This window comes from Hetaerina americana, unplaced genomic scaffold (assembly GCF_022747635.1).
Source record: "Hetaerina americana unplaced genomic scaffold, ioHetAmer1.1.p SCAF_47, whole genome shotgun sequence".
NCBI classification, from domain to species: Eukaryota; Metazoa; Arthropoda; class Insecta; order Odonata; family Calopterygidae; genus Hetaerina; species Hetaerina americana.
In genome coordinates, this window is record NW_027287063.1 from 1,559,085 (window position 1) to 1,580,004 (window position 20,920).

The 20,920-nt window shown below is 48.7% G+C and overlaps 1 protein-coding gene across 1 annotated transcript in view; it reads right to left on the reverse strand.

Moving 5' to 3' along the window:
- Positions 1–12,114, reverse strand: part of LOC139693356 (cyclin-dependent kinase inhibitor 1C-like) — a 33,073-nt gene extending 20,959 nt beyond the window's left edge. Inside the window, exon 1 of the mRNA XM_071591483.1 lies at positions 10,584–12,114. Coding sequence (XP_071447584.1) covers positions 10,584–11,088 — 505 coding nt within the window. The 5' untranslated portion in view covers positions 11,089–12,114. The remainder of the gene's footprint in view (positions 1–10,583) is intronic.
- Between the last annotated feature and the right edge of the window lie 8,806 nt (positions 12,115–20,920).

Sequence of the window (20,920 nt, forward strand, 5' to 3'; positions counted from 1 at the left end):
GTGAGGGAAGGGGGTTGGTTCGGGGGGATGCCAATCAAAGTGTGGATTGGCGCGTGGTGCGTCAGCACGGATGCAGAGATGCACAGGGGAAGAGGATTAATCGGATTGGCGAAGAATGGGGAGGGAGGCGATTAACAGGAGGAGGACAAAAGCATCTCGGACGGGGGTTGCGCCGAGGTTGTGTGTATAACCAGGGATGATTGAGGGAAAGTTACTGGGAACGAGGATTGGAATGAAGGGATATGGGCGGAATGGGAGTCGCATTCCAGTGAAGAAAGAGGCCGGGAGTCTGGAATTCCCTGTCGAAACACCCAACACATCCACCGACGGGGGGAGGATTCGCGCCTGACAGACTCCATGGAGTTTCCAGGGGTCATGGCGGAAAAGGGGGTGGGGTGGGGGATGGTTTAAATGGCGAGCATGGGGTGGAGGGAGTAAGACGCCATTGCGAAGAGGGAACGAAGATTGCCTCTTCTTGGACACGAATACAAACAAACACCCCATACGGACACTGTGCTCTCCCCTTGGAGAGGGAATCGGGAGGAGTGGGGGGGGGGTGAGGCTGTGGATACGCACGCACCAGCTCATACGGACGAAACACCACGACATGTGGGCACACGCACGCACCCGTCCGTCGGCCGTGCGTCCGAGGGCCTTCACGCGACGCATTCACGCCGCGATCACTGACTGGGTGGTCCCGCGCCCCCCCCCCCCCCGTTTCCGATTTTCGAGCGTTACCTCACCCCTTCATCCCTCTTTGCTTAACCTACGTAGACGGCGCAATGACTTAGTAAAGGCTTCAAAGTCTCCTTCCGCTAGCGGACGCCATTCGACATCTGCTGGACAATGGCATCGACATCTCTTAGCAACCAAAGAGAGTTTAAGTTGCCTTTTTTTTCCCCGAACGATAACAGATCAGAAGAACATAGCCCGACCGCGGTGGGAGGGAAAAGTATTTTGGGTTAAAATTAGTCTGGTGCGTATTCAACCCCTGCAAGACACTATAGAGGTGGTTTGCAGGGCACAAACATAGACAAATTACTGAACAAGGCCAGTTAATCACTCGCCTTGGCCCACTCCAGCAATGAACGAAACTTAAAATAATCTCCCGTTCCGTACACGCGGTTGGTTGTGGTGGGGGGTGGAGGGTGCGCTGCGGGGAGAGGAAGAGCAAGAGGTCGCGGCCCGCCCGCTATGCAACGACGCGCGCATTTAAGCGCCGTTATCTCCAAGGCGCGGGAGTGGACCAGAAAATGAAATCTCCATGACGAAGCGATAATGAGGCGGCGGGTCCCTAGTGTTCTAACAATGCTCTCACATTCCAGCATCGGTGGATAACTTGACCGCAGTCGCAGGTTGTGGTCAATATGGATTTCTGCATTATGGCGGCGTTTCCCTCTCCAGGCCATCTGCCACAAGCTCGCACCATGATGAAGCAAGGGTCACGACTCATTTAACAACAGCGACTTAATCTACAACTACATTGATTGACATAATATCCCGGGCCGACAAATCACGAGAGGATAAGGCACGCGGAGACGTCGTTCCTCGGGGAAGTCACGAAAGGCGAGAAGGAACTACTTTGCTAAAGAACCGGCAAAAGACCCTCGGGGTGTTCCCTTAAACCATTGAATCGAAGCACGGATCGGCGGTCAACCCGAAGGTCAGCTCGATAGGCGAGGGCCACCAGCACTCAGCCCTGTCCTGGGTCAAGTGTGCATTGCACGTTAGCTAAGTATTCGCGTGGGTATCAGTGTATTTGTACGTGATCTGGCACGCCCAGTTACCATCCATGACAAGCAAATAAATGAACACAGGACTCCAGAGCGCTAATTAGAAACCAATTGAGACGCTTTTACTTACCGCAAATGATAGTCAGCAGAGATCCCGTCCCGTAAAGCCTGTCGGTGAGCAATGAAACAGAAACCTAATGAGGGCTTATAGAATTAGCTTCCTAATTATTAGATAGATGTCTCTAATTGGGCGAAACCGAGACCAAATGATCCCTTCTTTATTGACATCTCCCACGCAAGCAGCCTATTCTTCTATTTCAGCCGAATCACATAATGCACCTATTCACCTAAGTTAGTCACCTATTCACCGAAAAAAACCAGCTGATTCCTCTGTTCGAAGCGATGTACACAAGTGGAGGTCAGTCCGACCGCAATAATTACGACTGCCGTTCAACGAAAGGTGAATACATGCGCTGACAACAGAAGACACTCCGCTAAAGGCTTTCGCTCAGAGGACACCAGAAGGGGGGGCACGGAGAAGGGGGGGGGGCCCTGCCCACCCCCCCCCTTGCGATGCCATTTCAAACGAGGAACACTTTGGGGAGCAGGGCGGAGAGAGGAGGAAGAGGTGCAGTAACCTCAAGTAAGGGGGGTATGGGGGGAAAGGGGTATGGGGGGAAAGGGGTATGGGGGGAAAAGGGTATGGGGGGAAAGGGGTATGGGGGAAAGGGGTGTGGGGGGAAAGGGGTGTGGGGGGGAAAGGGGTGTGGGGGGAAAGGGGTATGGGGGGGGAAAGGGATATGGGGGAAAGGGGTATGGGGGGGGAAAGGGATATGGGGGGAAAGGGGTATGGGGGGAAAGGGGTATGGGGGGGGAAATGGGTATGGGGGGGAAAGGGGTATGGGGGGGAAAGGGGTATGGGGGGGAAAGGGGTATGGGGGGGAAAGGGGTATGGGGGGGGGGGAAAGGGGTATGGGGGGGCACGCAAACACGAGAGAGTATAGTCTCCGGCAGAAAAACAAAGGAAGTAGTGCCGAGTGCAATGGTAATGAAAGTCGTGAGATGAGCAATAGTAGGCGAGGGGCAGGGGCGGCGGGGACACAAGGTCGACTCAAGGACACTCGGCTCGCGACTTAAAAAAAGGCACCAATCGGAAGGGGGAAGCACTTGTTAAAACGTCACGTCTCCTGGATTGCAGTGCCTGTGGAAGGGGGGGGGGTCGAGGCTCCATCCTCTTCTCGAGGAAACAATAAACGACGCCGGAGCGACGGAGGAGGAGGAGCTCCAGCACCGCCAGTGACACACCGAGAGGAGATGGGGGCGACGCACGCAAATCGCCATCTCGAAGAGCAAACACGTCCATTTCGCAAACGAAATAAACCGAGTCCAATGCGTCGCTTCAAATATTTAAGCCCCGAAATGGATGGCAGGGGTGGCTTGCCCTCACCATCCCTTCCTCCCTCCCCTTCCCATCGCCCACAAAGAGCTCCAAATATGTATGTCATCCCGCAAGAGATTGCTGCAAGAGAATACCAAGTGCCATTTTTCCCTGATTTGCGAGTTCCGAATGTTTCTCACGCGCGACAAGTCCTTCGTTGGACAGAGACTCTTCCCGTGAAATGGCCAAAGTGCAGGGACACTGTTTCCGTGGACAATGAACAGTCGGAGACCAACGATAACGCCAACAGTAGGACACTTTAAATCCCTCGATCAAACTTTTCGTGACTATAGCGCAACGGCGCCACTGTTAACCAAATCAGCGCGAATGCGACAACTACGGTTGCTGATTGAGACACACACGCCGTGGAAATGTCTACGCAGAGTAAGGGCGTGATTTCATGAATTCGCGTTCCAAAAACGCAATGCACGACTAATATCGACATTTCTGATTCAATTCGTGAGCACAAGAGTCTGATTTCGCACAAACACTTGGCGATGCGGAGGGTAGACAAATCACTTCTGGGCATTAGGGGGGGGGGGACACCGAAGGCTCCCAAGGACAACTCGGAATGGACCATCCGCTATATCACCAGGAACGCTGATTGCCACCACGACCACCCCGAGAGTCATTTAAGCCCACGTTTCCGAAAATGCATTCCGACCAAGCTCCGACATAATGCACACCAATGTACTATATGCTTGAAATAATCATATAAGTGTATTATTTAATACACTGTACTCATGTGGATCACGGCTAAAATAAAAGAATGCTTCGAATGATTTAATTCTAATGTAGTTAAAACGTTGTCTTTTGGAGCAAACCCATGATAAAAATAACGAGCATTAGACGCTCAAGCAGGAAATACCGAGGTCCAGCGAGATGCTGAAGCATCTTTAACAGAAGAGGGCAAATGCATTAACGGAGGAAAGCATTGTGGTGGATGGGATGGCCGCAGATGGAGGCGGAGGCTGTGAGGAGTCAGTCGGACGAGCTAGTGTGTGGCCGGCAACTACAATTATCCTACGATAGAAGAAATGGTGTCGAGCCACACCCCCCCCCCCCCCATTCGAGCACTCCGACTCGACGTCCGGTGATGTCAGGGCCCCCCCAAGCTCCTAGGGGAGGGAGCGAAGTATTTCTGGAATGGGATTCCTCCTCTTTTTGGCCCTCCTGTCGTCCACCTCGGGTGTCCAACGCTGACAAGCATCCGGGGTCGGAGGGGGTGGGGAGGGATCAGGTCTCACGGATCGGGGACATTGTAGTCTCATAGAGGGCGAGGGAGGAATGAGGGGCGGGAGGGGGGGTATCTGTTGCCTCCGACGCATCGAATGACGAATCGAACACGAAATAAAAAACTGGCTTTCTTATTATTTCTTCGACGGGCGATTCGGGAGAATTAGATAAAAAACTGAATTACTTGCCACGAACGCCACATTGAACGAAATTCATCGCTGTAAATATTCCGGGGGTAGTCTAGGGTTACAGGGGGCAAAATTCAACTGCTGAGGGTGGGGGGTATGACTTTCCCAGTGCATAATGAGGGAAAATGGCCTTTCTCCAAGCAAAGAATGGACACGGTGCACGACGAAAACTGTTTCAAACTCCTCCTTCCCGCCGATGTCAATCATAACCTGCGCTGACGAAACTTGGCGGTCAAAAACTAAGGAGTGTCCTTGGATCCGCCCCGATAAGTGTATTCAAATACGAACACGCCGGGAATCGACTCGAGCGACCTTCGGTGAACCGAGCATGCCCCCATTGCGACCCGCCCCCAACCCCCGATGGCGGATCCCCCCCGTTTACCGCCCCCCCCTGATCTCTCTCCGACGCCGAGAGCTGCCGTAAGGGGAGACGAGACGACCCCGAAGACAACGGGGCGCTCGGAAGGGACACTCGGATGCTCCGCTCTCGGCCCTGCGTCAGCTCCACTCGCCATTATCCAACCGATATTCGCGTCCATGACGCTCAAGACATCATTTGTACACTTCGTAAATAATGCATTGAAATACACATTTGGCGGCGTTCAACTTTCTGTCGCGGGATCTCCCGCGGTTCTTTGAATTTGTCCCGACTGCCTTTGACCCGGCGCACGCCCTAGCCCGCCAACCCCGAGGTCACGGGTTCGATTCCCGCCCCGGTGAGACTTCCTCGTTTGCGATTGCCTTCAATGCAATGACAGGTGGAAGGAGGAACTCTTATTCAATATCCACCTCTCCTATACATACATAAACGGCATAAAAATATTAAAAAGTCGACAAATAAAAATTAAATATGCGTTGTTTGTGAGGTGGCCTGCGTGTGTAACCGCCCACACTTCGAAACGCACCGAAGGGGTCCGGTGCCCGGACGCCGTTGACGCCGAGGAATACGATCGCGGTGAATTAATGGCACCGACGCCCCAACCATCGCACGGCCGACGACGAATTCGGCGCTCGCGTGGAATCCCGAAACACAGACGTGAGGGCCGGCAGGGACGCGCGCGAGCGAAACACGAATGGGCACGCGACGACCCCGCCCGGGAAGACCGTCTCCATCGAGGAGGGCGACAGGTCGAGACCGGAGTCGGGAAAGGGGGTGGGAGGTTAGGCGGGGGCGGCGCCGTCTGGCGGGAATCCAGGCCAGCCACGCTCTCTCAAAATGCCGTGTCAACATAAACACGTATTGGCCCCTCCAATCACAGTGCTGCCCCCCTTCGAGGCATCGACAACGGGTGTGACACGATCTTTTCAATTGATTCGCCATTCCAATTCCCATGATGACCACGAAGTAGGTGAGAAGAAAACGTTCAAAATCGCGACATTCAACATACACTTACTTAATAACGTATAATACACTTACTTATATAACGAACGATTTTAAGAACAATAACTACGATCGCCGAAATTTAATTTCAAAGAGTAGTAATTAATAAGAAGATTTGTCCACCAAGACACTTCACTCCAACTCAAGTTTTGTCAAACATTTCCAAGGGGTGGGGGGGTGGAATTCACCGAGGTCCATGTGTGTGTAGTGTCGTCTTAGTTTGTACTCTTCCCAGCTGCGCGACATCAACTCAAATGCAGTTCCTCAAACCGCGCGACCTTCGGAACATCCCCGCCACATCCGATCCCAACGAGAAGAGCGCCCTGAAGACGCGATGGGCGAGGACTTCGCGCAAGCCAAAGAGGAAGGAAATGAGGATTCGCGGAAGGGCTTTCTTTTATCCCGATCCCTTCCGGGAAGCAGTGCGGGGCTCCAATGGCGCCACCAACAGAGAGATGGACTGGACGGACACCAACCCCTTGGTGACCTCGTGGACAACCCTGAGGGGGAAGAAATTATCACTCGTACACCAACACTCACTGATCTAAAGTCGTGCCCGTTGAATGATTACAAAGAAATACCGACCCAATTGTGGTAACTCCCGCCAACAATCATTGTGGCAGCAAAACATATATAACGGATGAGAAACCGTTTGCGAATTGAAATCCGAAATGAAGCGCCATGGAAGGCGAGGAAAAACTCAGCAACATACTGCGCTCCACCGAGGTGAATATATTTAAAAACAACCGCCAACAACAATCGATTTGCCAAAGGATAGTCCGTTGGCAGATGAAAATTTCAAACGCCCATGGATGAAATTAATAGCGGTTCATAGATTCAATAGTCAATCGATAGATAAGTGCGGCGGGGTCCCACCGCGTCTCCCCCCCCCCTGTCCAAACTATTTCCCTCGGGTGGGTGTGGGCGGGCGCGACGGAGGGGGCAGACAGATGCTGCGAAGCTGTTTGCTTGCTCTTTCGGGGGTGGGAGGGACTATCTATGACGCTAGGGGAGCGAACAACGGGGGGGTTGGCCTTTCACCTAGAGGGGGGGTGGCCGGGTACCGTCTACTCAAAAACAGCCGGGATTTTCCGCTGTACGGGACACTCAAACCCATTGAATGCGGCCCGACACCGACATACGTTGGCCCTCGGGCGGACAAACGCTCTCCACTCGATGGGAGCGGAGCGTGTGTGTAGGGCAGGGGGTGCGGGGACGTCATCTGCTTAAAACTAAGAAACGGCGGTGAAAATGTTTGGCGCTCGCAAATGGAATGGCCGATGAAAACACACTCCTTTCCGAAACTACACTCATTGTCTCTTGTTTTGACAAGACTTAGTCATTTGTCGGCAGGGCAGTGAATTAAAATCCAACAGTGGAGTACATCGCACCTATTCCAACTGAATGGACAAATCTAAATGCGGAATACGCCCATCTCGTGCGCCGTATTACAATTAGCGCGTTCGGAATTCATTACCTTTTTATTTACCATTAGCATTTATCCTTAAATTTACCCGCACTCCAGGCAAATACCCGTAAATACCACGCAATCCTTCAACAAATGTGTGCTGGTCATTTTCGCCTATGACGCCCTTACATCTCAAGTAGATAGATGCCGGACTTTTTACAACAGCTTCGAATGCAGCGAATTTATGGCGGACCAAGCCAAATATTCTTTCGGACCTGAAACTGTAAACAAAGCCTAAGCAATGAGGGAATTAAAGGAATCACCTTTAAGGCCGATTGGGGGTGGTCATCCAGCAGGAAAGTGCAGGGGAGGGGATGGGGGTCACCCCGGGGCCCCTCGGGGAACACGCTACTAGGCACAACCCCACGGCCAGCGCAGCGCGCGGGCGCCCGAGTACTCCATCAACATCGCCACTCTCTCCCTCCCTTCGCCAGAGGAGGCTCTCTCGTCAGTTACGGACGGATACTCACGAACCCACAAGGAAAACGGCGAGGTTTTTCACCCCTCCCTCTTTAAAAACCGCCACCAACGCCCTCTCCCTCCCGAGTAATTTAAACACGAGAAAAAACTCACAACCGCCCGTCCCGGAGTTCAGGGAGTCCCACGAGAGATAGAAATCCGGCCCACGCAAATCCCTCGGAGCTTTAACTAAGCAAGCGCTGTTCCCTTCTGGATCCAACGACTTTCGAACCTTGGCAGCGTTACATCTAAGCTCACAATCAAGGGGTCGTTCCGAATCGGTCTCCAAGTTGGGGCAAGGTTATTCAGCGAATAAATCTGACCACCGCCATCACTAATATCATCACGACATGGTTGTTCTCACTATAACAGCTAAATGTCACACGAGTCTTGGGAGCCCGTAACGGATGACCGTGGACTCACGAAGCACGTTAGCCCTACATCCACTAATTATTAGGTTCTTCAACAAAGCCTCGCTTGCACTACGCGACCCTTTTCCACGCTGCCCACAATATCTCCGGACTTCCCGGCAATGCACTTATCCACTTCTCTCCGACATCACCCTTCCTTCGTGATTAAAGTAAAGTTAGTAACGAAATGTTTATTACATTAGAGAATTTCTAAGCGCAATACCCTGAGAGTGGAACTGATTTTCCTCCTTACGGGAGGTGCCCATGCTTCACTGGCTAGTTGACTAGCGAGAGTGAAGGGAGTGTTAAAATCCTTTACCAATTGACGAGGAATGGAAAATTCCCAGATGCATAAGAAACAAGCAAAGATGACTCAAGAACGAGTAACGCAAGAACCTCCCCCCCCCCCCAAGCCCACAAGCGTAAATGCTCGCTTCAAATGACAAACATTACGCAAGCGGCAGGACTGACATGACATTCGAGAGTTTGCAGCGCACGCCCATCTTTTGCGAACGAGAGCAGCCCGGCATCGCCAATGCGTGGGAGGGCCTCCGCACCCGGGGGCGCTTGGCTCCGGGAGGGGACCACGGGTTTCGAACGAGGGCACACACCAGAGGACACTCAGTCACACCGAACGAGCCGTTTCACGCCCGGAGGCGACGCCGTGTCATTCGCGTCGCGCCGAAAACGACTCGAATTCGACACGGAAAATTTCCGACGCGGCCACCGGGGTATGTGAGTGAGGAGGAGGTTGGTCCCTGGCATACAACGTACGAAGCATAAACACCTCGTGTTGCGAGAGGAGCTACCAGTCTCATCCCGCAAATTAAAAGCAAACAAGCCGCCGTGAATGGATGGCTGGGGGTGAGATATTGCTGCGATGGTGTGACACAGTGAAGAAGAAGCAAGCCAAGGATTGCCCACCCCCCGTGGGTGGCGTTTGGAGCCCCTCCGAAAGCCCTCCTCGCCCGAATACTATCACTCGTCTTCCAATGAAACATAATCGACCAACAAGTCTGCGATGGACAAGAAAGTAGAAGAACGAAAGGATAATGCAGTATGGAAATATTTTCCCATCTGTATTAACGCACCAACGTTTCGCGGGTCACATCGATCCTGGGATACATTAATAATAACCAACGTTTGTAACATGGTACAATAGACTGAATGGCTGCAACTGAAAATCATTTACCAAACAACTTCCGGCGGGCAACTTCATAAATAAGTTGAAAACTCGAATTTTACACGAAATGACACGAGAGAAGAATCGATATTTCCATGAAAGAAACTTCATCTTTCATAAAATAATAAGCGCAGGCTGGTATAACGAATCGTGAAAACCAGTCAGCTAAGCTACGAGGGTAATCCGGAAAGTAGTACCCGTTCGTGCCGCATGAAGTGCTGACGACGCGAGTAGCCGCTGGACGAGGTCAGATAGCTTCAGTGGCTTGTCTGCCTTCTCTGAGCCAAGTTGCGTGACGCTAGCATTGCCTGTGTTGTTTCTGTGATTGTTTACAATGTTTAAAAAAATTGAGAACGCCGCCAGTTGTGAAGTGAGGGCAGTGATTAAATTCCTCAATGCAAGAAACGTTCGCCCATGTGATATTCATCGCCAATTAAAGGAGGTGTATGGAGACAATGTAATGGACGAGTCGTCTGTTCGGCGGTGGTGTCGCAACTTCAACATGGGGAGGGGGAACACACACGACGATGAGCGTTCGGAGAGACCGTCTGTCATTACAGACCAACTGGTGAGCTCAGTTGACGAATTCGTGAGGAACGATCGGCGCGTCACAATTGATGACATCTGTGAGCATTTTCCCAATGTTTCTCGAACAATTGTTCATGAAATTGTTAAACACCATCTGCATTATGCAAAAATTTGTGCAAGATGGGTCCCTCGCGTATCTCAATGAGCTGGCGGCGAAGGACTATGCAGCAGGAATACAGAAACTTGTCACACGTTATGACAAATGCCTTAATTTGCTTGGAGATTATGTTGAGAAGTAGTTTAAAGTATCCTCTTTCAAATAAAATTTTTTATGTTTGTTAATATTTACTTTTGTGTCTTTATTTCACGAACGGGTACTACTTTCCGGATGACCCTCGTAGATCGGCAAGTAAATATTGACACATTCCAATGAAATGAATTCAAATTCAGTCGGGAAGACATTTGAAACCGTGAGGGATAAATACGAAGAACAAAGGAGGCAACTTGAGAAAATATTGGTAAGAGGGGTTGGATGAGAATTGGCTTCATCTAAACTCACCAGTCATGCGAGATTGCTTGAAGGCCGCGGCGGTGGGCACAGGGGGTGCCTTGGCGTGGGCCGCCATCGACGCGGCGGCGCCCGCCGGGGCGGCACACAGTTCGGAGGCGGCAGTGGAGCTCGACCCGACGGCCCTGCCGGCCTCCTCGGCGGTGTGCGAGTGGATGAACGGCATGCCCCGGAGCTCGTAGGGCGCCGGGACGGCGGAGGCGACGTCCCAGGCGTATCGCCCGCCCTCCTCCGTTGGCTTCTCCTCCAGGAAGTTGAAGTTGTACTTCTTCGAGTCCCTCTTCGCCTGCTCGGCCAGCTCGTTGTTCAGGGCCCGCTTGACCTCGTCGTGGTCCACGGGACCGAACAGGTTGGTCCTTATCCTGGAGCGTCTGTCGCCTGTGAAGCCGTCAACGCCCGCACCACGCATGGTGCCTCTCATCTCGAACAAAGGGAAAGCGTTGAAAACACGGGCGCTCATCTCGTTCAAATGTTCAACGGCGTTTCTCCGGACCATACGCCGGGTTTCTGGTCTGCTAGGCCGGGGGATGGAACAATTGTTTTCCGACTGGGAACCGAATTGCCGATTGGAAAACTTGAGATCGGAAATGCCAAGCAAGCACTCCAAGGACCGGCGAAATTCTTATGACGTGTGAATCTTCGGCAAAAATTTATACAACGCGGCTTCTCTGCGAACCCAGTAGAGCACAAAACAATCTTTAGATCTAATCAGATAACAAATCTTAACGTGTCCGACATGACACGATCATGGAGACATCCAACAAGTCAAGCGGCACGGTTTCGTCCTCAACCGCGGTCGAAGAATAGGACAGCGGTGAGTTGAGTAGGCGTGACTGCTGGGTCTTGAGATCTGAGCCCGTGTTAGGGCTGGGCTTTCTCGCAGGGAGTGTTGTGGCCGCGGCGAAGCATCCACGCGCTGAGCGACCAAAGGCGATCGTGGTCGGAGTCCCTTCGAACGGACGAGAAACAAAAAAAGCACGACCAGCCTCGCAAGCAAATTATGAAAACAACACGACAAAAACGATCTTCGTACAAACAAAACGACGAATGGCGCCACCTCGACAAAACAACAATAGAAAAAATATACTATATACGTAGTAATCCTCGTAATTAGTAAAGCGTTGCGCTCGAACTGTGACGACCAGAACACAACTCGCAAATCCTTCCCAGCAGAGATGGAAGGCCAATCGCAGGCGTCGAACGCACAACACGACGCGACTGAGCGTCCATCAAGTCCAACTCCAGAGTTCGACGGACTTCAGCGGATCAGGAACGCGAATATTTCCTAACAATAGGGGGAAAACAAAATATCTTCCCGTCTTAAAAACTTTTGGCACTCGCTAAATACGATCCTCGAACGGAAAACCAACCAGTTGTCTCTCACTCTCCCCGCGGACGAGCCTTTTAAATCCAGCATGAACACACACTAAACTTCCTTCACCCCTCCGCGACGAGTAGGCAGGCCCCTTCCACACTCCGACAACAACGAACCTCCTCCTCCGATCTCCTTCGCCACACTGACCAAGCTTGTGTCGGAGGAGGAGAAATGCATTTGAAAAGTTTCAACAGCCACGCCAACACTCGCCCGAAACTAAAACTCCCCTCCCCTTCCCCCCCCCCCCCCAACGCTTTGTAAACGACTGCTCCCCCCTCCTCCCGGCCCCCTCCTTCCGCCCCTTCTCCCGGCCTTTATAGCCTCTCCCTCTTGCCCCACATGATTTTAAAAAACCACTCCAGCCGGAGGAAAAAGGGGAGGTTGAGGGGCCCACGCCTCCCCCTCTACCCTCTCGCCCACATACACGCTGTCCCCCACCCCCCGCCGAACCGCCTGCCGCCTAGCCTCTCTCCCCGCTGCCCGTTTAGTTGCAGCCACCCCCCTCCCCTCGGCCCCTCCCCCGACCGCATCTTCCCAACCCCAGCCGACGACATCCCCCCCCGACAGGACCGCCGTATCTTCAAAGTGACGGCGCATGCGCGATGCGTGTCTCGGTTTTTCTTGCGCGCCAGCGGGAGAGGCTACACGCGACCAGTCCGACAGCCCAACGGACGCACAGGACACCCAACGCCATCCGTTGGCCTTTGGGCTTACTACCGCCTCTCTCTCTTTTTCTCCCTCCCCATTCGCAGGCTATTGCAACATTAAACTTAGGCTTCCGTGGGTTGGCGGCGGTGGTAAAAGATGATACCTTCGGCAAATTCCGTTCGCCGTCACGGAAAAGAGCGGTTGGCGAAAAAATCCCACTATTTGATTAGCACCGCACTGAGTTTAAATTCAATCCTTTGCAAGAACATTACGGCAACAATGAGCGCAACCAATATCAGGAAAAGTTTTGGAAATTCAACAATGGCGCAACGGATGAAATAATTTTGCTTCTACGAGGATAAATTGCTCATTTTTCTCCTGGCTCTCGCGGTGATTTAAATTCTAATTGGATACACACAACATTGGTCTTTCAATTGTAATTATACGGTAAATGAATTGATTCGAAGCATTAGCATATTTCATGTCCAAAACGTAACCTCGTGCTCATTATAACAATTTCAAATACCTTAAAGTAGAAAAACAAGTTGTATTCACGCTTAAAATGCAACTTCGACGGAAAATGGATTCACTCCTGGGAAAAACGTGTCTTGATAATTTTCACCTCCTGTGAAATACAATTACACTATAAGTAGTTAATTCGATTTCCTGCTACTGCGGGAAGCATCTCAAAACGATTATTAAAAGTTAAATATTCTTCTGACCGCAGAGGAAAAAAAAAGCGATTCCATTGTATTTAAAATTCATTTCCTTATCTTGCATGACTAAATGTTTGCTGTTTTCAAAGAATTAGTTTTCTACGCCGTAAGTTATTATAGTGTTCGTCAACGCGAAAATTATCGAGGGCTTTTTCGTTTGAGCTCCGCTGTGCTAACGATGCAGCGGCGGGTTGAGAATCAGATACGACAAAAGCTTCGTTAGCAAAATACGCGGAGTAATCTTCTTGTTTTACATTTTATCGGCTGCGCTTGTTATTGGTTTTGGATAAAAAGGAATCACAGAGAGCATCATCGTTACCCGGTATTTCTCTGAGTGAGAGAGAGAGAGAGAGAAAGAGCATTCTCAATGTTCGAGACGACAGTCGATTCATTTCTATGGGCATGAAGGTCGCCGATAGCTATGCTAGTGCTATCTGTGATGCACGACGTAAACTATGTAAGCGAGCTGGAAAGCGCGCGTTTTCAAAACGGTGTTAAAAACGACGAATTCTTTAAAGGCTGTCAAATTACTACAGAGAGGACGATCACTATGGACGATCTATGTAATATTAGGGAAAACTTTCAGAGGCTCTTTCACATCAGTTTGTTTGGCTAATCCGGGCAAAGGAATGATTGCCATGTGTTATTAGTTTATATATTAATATTCAATGCAAAGGAGCAACCTGATTGGACGAGGGTTGGCGAATGGCAAAAGGGAGGGGTGGAACTGATATGAGGGCGGCCATAATTTCTGTCGCTTTTTACCGATTACTATTAAAATAGGAGGCCAAAAACTAGAACAGGTGGAACAGTTTACGTATCTCGGTAGTGTTTTGGACCAACACGGTCAAAGTGGAAGGGACGTAAGGAGAAGAATTGCGCTAGGCAAAGAGGCTTTCACGAGGAGGAGAGAGTTGATGACGGGGACGTTGAGTAAGGATGTTAAGAAAAGACTCGTAAAAACTTTGATATGGAGTGTAGTTATGTACGGCGCGGAAACGTGGTCATTGAAGCAGGAGGATAGACGTAGATTGGAGGCTTTTGAAATGTGGGTGTGGAGAAGAATGGAGAAGGTGAAATGGACAGAGAAGAAAACAAACGATGAAGTACTTGGTATGGTGGGCGGGGTTTGTTGGGAGCAATCCTATGGAGGCAGGAAAAGTGGATGAAGGGGGTGTTGACCGGCAGTGGGATGTTGAAGACTGTGATAGAGAGTAGAATGTTGGGCAAAAGAGGAAAGGGAAGGAACAGGATAGGGATGTCGGACGGAATGAAGGGAGGAAGAAAGTACTCAGAGCTGAAGAGGGACCTGATATAGAGTAGGATGATGGATTTTGTGTTTTGTTAGGAGTGATAAAATATTTATTTCGTAGCTGTGTCCGTCCAAAAACCTACTTTAACCGGTAGATTACTTATTTAAAATTAATGGCGCGGAAATGTTAAGAGTGGCCCGGTACGCGCTTGAGCGGGGAATACAAGTAAATGGTTAAAAGAGATAGGTTTGCACGAAACACGAAAGAAGTATTACACCAGAGGGCCGAAGTAATTTGCAAGTGCACTGCTAGAGTAATGCGAGAAGTATGGAGTGATGTTTATTGTGAGGATGACGAAAGTAATGAGATTTTTGAGGATATGTCCAGCAGTAGCTAAGTTGGAGGGAGTACCTCAGAGCAGGTGGGGCAACATTATTGATTGGGCAGAACTTAATCAAAAGGAAAGAGGGTGGTGGTGATATTAGGAGGAGTTTATATGGATTTATTCCACCCGGCACAAGGGCGCACGGCGGGGGGTGTTGGGACGCCAGAATTGGAGAGTGTTTTTGTTGGAAATTTTATCTTGTCCTACAGCCCTATTTTCTACGGCGCGTACCTATTACCTTTTGTTTAGGTGCTCCCCCTTTCATTGTTGTCACGAATAGTGCGCGGGTAAAACGAATACTTGAATCTATCAGTTAGACAAGCTAACTCTCTAATTTTGTAGCAATTGTTGGCCTTGCCAATGTAATTATGGGGCCAAATGATATCTCCAATGTCGGATGCAAAACCACAGGTGGTATACAGGGAAATAAGGGGCCAACTAGATCGCGAGCTACTCTCTAGAGACTTAGACAATATCTCGGAATGGTGCAATAAATGGGGATTAATGCTTAATATAGACAAAAGCGCAGTTTTGAAATTTTGGAACAAAGGAAGCGAGGAACTGGATATAAACTACAAAATAGAGGGTTCAGTACTGACTACGGCCAATCAAGTTAAATATTTGGGGGTTGTTCTAACACCACGCCTTTCATGGGGAGCACATATCAGGACAATATGCGGATCAGCTTTAAAGTAACCTGGCTTCATAAAACGGGTGGTGGGGAAATGTAATGAAAAAGTTAAAGAGAGGTGTTATTTTGCTCTAGTTAGACCTCATTTGGAATATGCCGCAAGTATTTGGGATCCTTGGGAGAAAATTTGGCGAAAAGAATTAGATAAAGTCCAGAGAAAATCCGCGAAATAAATACTCAATCTTTACCCGGACAATCAGAGATCATAATACTAAGAAGTCCCTATAGAAATATTGAATACATATAATTTACAATTCAGAACAAGACTAAAAGCTGCATAGACATAACGTATATTCGTAGATGCATGTGGGTGTTAGTTGATAGTGTATGTATCTACACGTGGGTGCGTGGTAAAGGTTTTTACATGAATATATATTTATGTAAGACTTCATGGGTGTAGATGGCATAGATTCGTTAGTTTTGAATGTGGTTTTATTCTCTTTTACGGGTTGTGACCAAACACCCCCCGCTACGCCCCTTTGCGGGGTACTATGTAGATGTAGACGTAACCACGATAACGTTCTTATGTGTTAACTTTACTCGCGACCTTACCTCGGGTATAGGGATGCTGAGACTATGCGTAGATATAAGTGGGCAGGAAATGAATGTTTATTAAAATAAAACAGGAGAAATGCGTAAATAGGGCAAGGGATCAATCCTATATTTCAGTAACTAAGCCTCCCGTAGAATGGGCCGCTAACAAACACGACCCTTACCGACATAACCGAGTGCAGGGAACCGCAGGGCTCCATGCGTGTTTGCAGGCGGAGGCGAGGCCAGGCATGAAAGGGGAGCTGGTTTTGGGAAATATTCGAAGAGGGAAAGTCGGGAATCGCCGGAAATAGTGAGGGACGGAGAAGGCTTCTGATGAGGAGAGGACTTCGGGGTGAGCGGGGGAGGAGAGAGATCGGGGGATTCCGGTTGGAATCAGGGAATGTGGGAAGAGAGAGAGAGAGAGCCTTGATGCCATCATGGAGACGAAGAGTGCCAGAATTTTCGGAAAAAAATTTGAATTGGAAACATATACTTATATATACTGCATACTTGTATACACCTGCACTTGTATATACCTGTATATACTTATTAAGAAAAACTGAACTTCTAAAAAATTCGTAAGGAAGGAAATTGATAAACGTTTTTCTCTTTTTTAAATAAAAAGAACCAGTTCTCATTATTATAAAGAAATTGATTTTTTCACTTGAAAATGGGCGGCCACCCCCCAGGAGGAGGAGGCATCCATCTCTCCGAAGAATAGTGGAAGGCGAAGTGCGGCGAGGGAGAATCGCTTATGGCGGGCGAGGACACTCGGCCGCGGAAATGCCAAGGAATCTGAGTGCGGGTGTTCCTCAGCTGGAGACGTTGGTCGACGAGCGCGCCGAGACGCTGCTGGAGCGTCGGGGTGTGCCCCATGATATCTCCAAAAGTGGCGGGATAAAGTGCTCGCCTGCCAACCAAGGGATCGCGGTTTTGACTCCCGACTAGGTTGGTTTTCCACCCTCTAGTACTTACTTGGTGGCTGTAATTTTGTCTGTTCTTGTGAATGGCATTGTTAAAAGTCCAGTTTAAAGGTCACAAAGTGCTCTTTTCGGATTAATTCTAAATAAATAAATGTACGCGTAACGGTTCCTTGGTAACAGTACATCGACAGGAATTACTGATAAAAACGAAATTTGCCGGATGAAAATGTTCGAAAGAAAAACAAAGACATTAATGCTAGGACTCCGGCACAATTGCACGGAGGATCAAATGTATACAGCTGCAAGCATAGTAAATAACATTTCACTTAAGCTGAGCCAAACCGAGGAGTTTTTTAATAAACGCAAGAACAACGAAGAAGGAATTCTTGGGCAATCGGCGACGACACCATCCTCAAGCCCTGGGATAGATACATAGACAGATAGAGGTCTTTTCGCGATTGTGCGAAATTTGGGCGAAATTGAGACCTAATGCTCCCTTCTTCCATCCAACCCATCGTCGTATACATATTATATTAGCCATAAAATTTAAAATTTTATGCATACACACAAATACATATAGACAGACAGACATAATTCACAGATGTGCACAGAGAAATATATATATATATATATAATATGCATCCATATATACATATACATATATAAATTAAGGATACACCAACACATACATACATACATACTCAAAGTAAAGTACTGTGAAGATAGGGAACAATAAAATAAGGAAAGTATAAGCAAAAAATGAGGCTTGTGGGTAAAGCTAGGGAGGGCGTGGCATTGCCCACCTAGTAAAAACCCACGCTGGAAAACACCCAAGAAGAGAAGGGGGGTGTGAAATACTTGCGAAAACCCTATTAATTAGGGGGAAGATAGAGGGAATCACGAAAAGAGAGCGCCGAGCAATTTTGCAAATATAAACACAAAATACTCGGTAAAGGCTTGACAAAAAATACCCACACAAATCGGATAACCCGAGGATATCAGGAGTGGGGATGGGCCACGAGGGAGGCAATCTCCATTACAAAAATTATCCACGCGTCCGGTAACAGTGCATGGTTACGCGCACAAACACCTGTATTTTCTTAGCAACATTAAAAAATAGCTCAGTAAGCATTTCGTTCTTCCCATATTTTCGCAAGATGTCATCTTTTTACTAAACTTGAAAGGTTTTGGAATAACTTTACACCGATAGCTAGGTACAAATAATTAGCAACTAGAATCAGAGAGAGGAGCACAGCAAGGGATGGAGAGGATATAAAAAGGAAATGTTAAAAATAAGAGTATCTATATCTAACATTATAGAGAGCATAAAAATTAACATTTCAATAGAGATAAGAATACATATATTGACAGATACACCGCCAGAATAGTCTTCTGATGCGACTGTCGGCATATTGAATAAATAAATATTGAATAAATATTGAATTGAATAAATATTGAACAGTGGTGGACTAAGCAGGGAACCTTGCGGGACGCCAGCAGATGCTGGAGGCACCGGTGACGGGACCTGCCCGTCAGCGACAGTTAATTTGCGACGGTTAAGGTAGACGGATTAAAGGAGGCGGGAATTTGTCAATATGTAGTTTGTACAGTAGACCTTTATGCCAGACGTCATCATGGTGCTCGGGCAACAACTGCGTGACAGATACACCGGTTTATCAATATATTTAAAATATATGGGTTACCACTCCGCCGAAATATTTTAATGCGCGACCAATCTCTAGCCAAGGACCTCCCGAGACCCGGATGACTCTCGTCTGGTGACTCACCGATTGGTCGAGGCGAACATGCTCTGCTGTCCAGTCAGTAACGGCGGATGGGTGTGCCGAAAGCCCGACCCCTCCTCGTCATCGCCCCACTCCGAGCGGGGTGGAACCCGCAGTCGCCGGAAGCGCCGCGGGATTTCTCCTCCTTCGACATTTTTTGCGACGCCACTCTCCCACTCACGCATGTCAAGTGGGGTTGGCGATAGGAGGATCCGTCCCATTGTGCGAGGTAAGGACCGGCAGGGGAGAGATGGCCCCAGGGGTGGGCTCTCTCTTCCCCGCCTGAGCAGCCAATCCAGGTCACCTCCCCCACCCTCCCTCCAACGCCACGGCTATCGATTCGCGATGACCTGTCGGAATTCGACCACGTACCTCCCCTCTCCTATATCGAGGGCTATCCCAAACAGCCTCCCGAATGGATACATGCTTGCACACGGCTCACACGGAGGTATCTTTACGGGAGATGATTTGGCATGCGCTAAATAGTTGCGGATAATTGAATATCTCCACCAATCCAACAAAGTTTCTGTTACACTCCGGTTGCAGAGGCAGAGAATATGAATCCTGTTTCTATTGCAAAATATATTTTCTCCATTTTATAATCCTTATGTCTGGCTCATTTTTTTGCCACAACCGTTTCCAAGGAATCAATCGCAAGCACTTAAAAAACAAATGGCACTGAGCAAATCACAGAAACAGGTAACATCTGATCAATCAAATTAAATTATGGGCCCATTTATACATTTATTTTGTTGACAACTTAATTGGGGCGAGATTGAGACTATACTTGTATAATTCCTTCTGCCACCTGACCCCTAAACATAATATTGAAGACAATTACGAACACCCATTTATTATTCACTACAACTATTCGTAATCAGTTGAACGTAAGAACGAATCGAATGCTACCGACTTGTTTGAATTCACCTAGGTTACAAAATCAACCTCGGTGACTTCAATGACTGCCAAAATATATGAGTATCACAGAGATTGATAGCTGCACGGTTCTGCCCTAGGGTCACACCCTATGACAAGCCAAAGGATTATCGGGATCCCAAAAGGTTCAAGGACCGAACACCAGCGGTATCCGGAGAGAAGAAAAGAACGTACTCGTGAAATACAAGTCGCCAGTGTGCGTTACGTACATCTATCAGATGCACATAAGGGAAGGGCCGATTATTTTTGTAGCGCCGTATTCTCCGTCGCACGTCCAGTGTCCCACGGATGTGCACTATGCAAGAGAAATATAACCTCTTGCATCGATCGGTTCGGCAGTCAATTTCCGCTATGACTTCCCACTAACGTCTAGCCTCCAGTTTCAGTAGTGCAGTGCTTCTTTATATCGACGTTAAACGCGAAAGATTGGTATTTTTCTAAAAGTTACAATTGTTCCAGAGTCTGGAGACAGAGGATGTACATATATATATATATATATATATATATATATATATATATATATATATATATATATATATATATATATATATATATACATATATATATATACATATATATATATATATATATATATTATTTATTAGGTAATCTACCGGTTAAGGTAGGTTTTTGGATGGACGTCATTACTAATCAAATAATATGTGGCACCTAGCAAAACACAACATCCTACTCTAAATCAGGTCCCTCTTCAGCTCTGAGTACTTTCTTCCACCCTTCATCCCGTCCAACATCCCTATCCTGTTCCTTCCCTTTCCTCGTTTGCCTAACATTCTCCCCTCTATTACAGTCTTCAACATCCCGCTGCCGGTCAATACCCCCTTCAGCCACTTTTCCTGCCTCCATAGGATTTCTCCCAACAAACCCCTCTCTTCGCCCACCATACCAAGTATTTCCTCGTTTGTTTTCTTCTCTGTCCATTTCACCTTCTCCATTCTTCTCCACACCCACATTTCAAAAGCCTCCAATCTACGTCTATCCTCCTGCTTCAATGACCACGCTTCCGCGCCGTACATACTACCTTGATCAAAAGGTTCCCGGAATAACCACCGTGTGGCGCTCCCA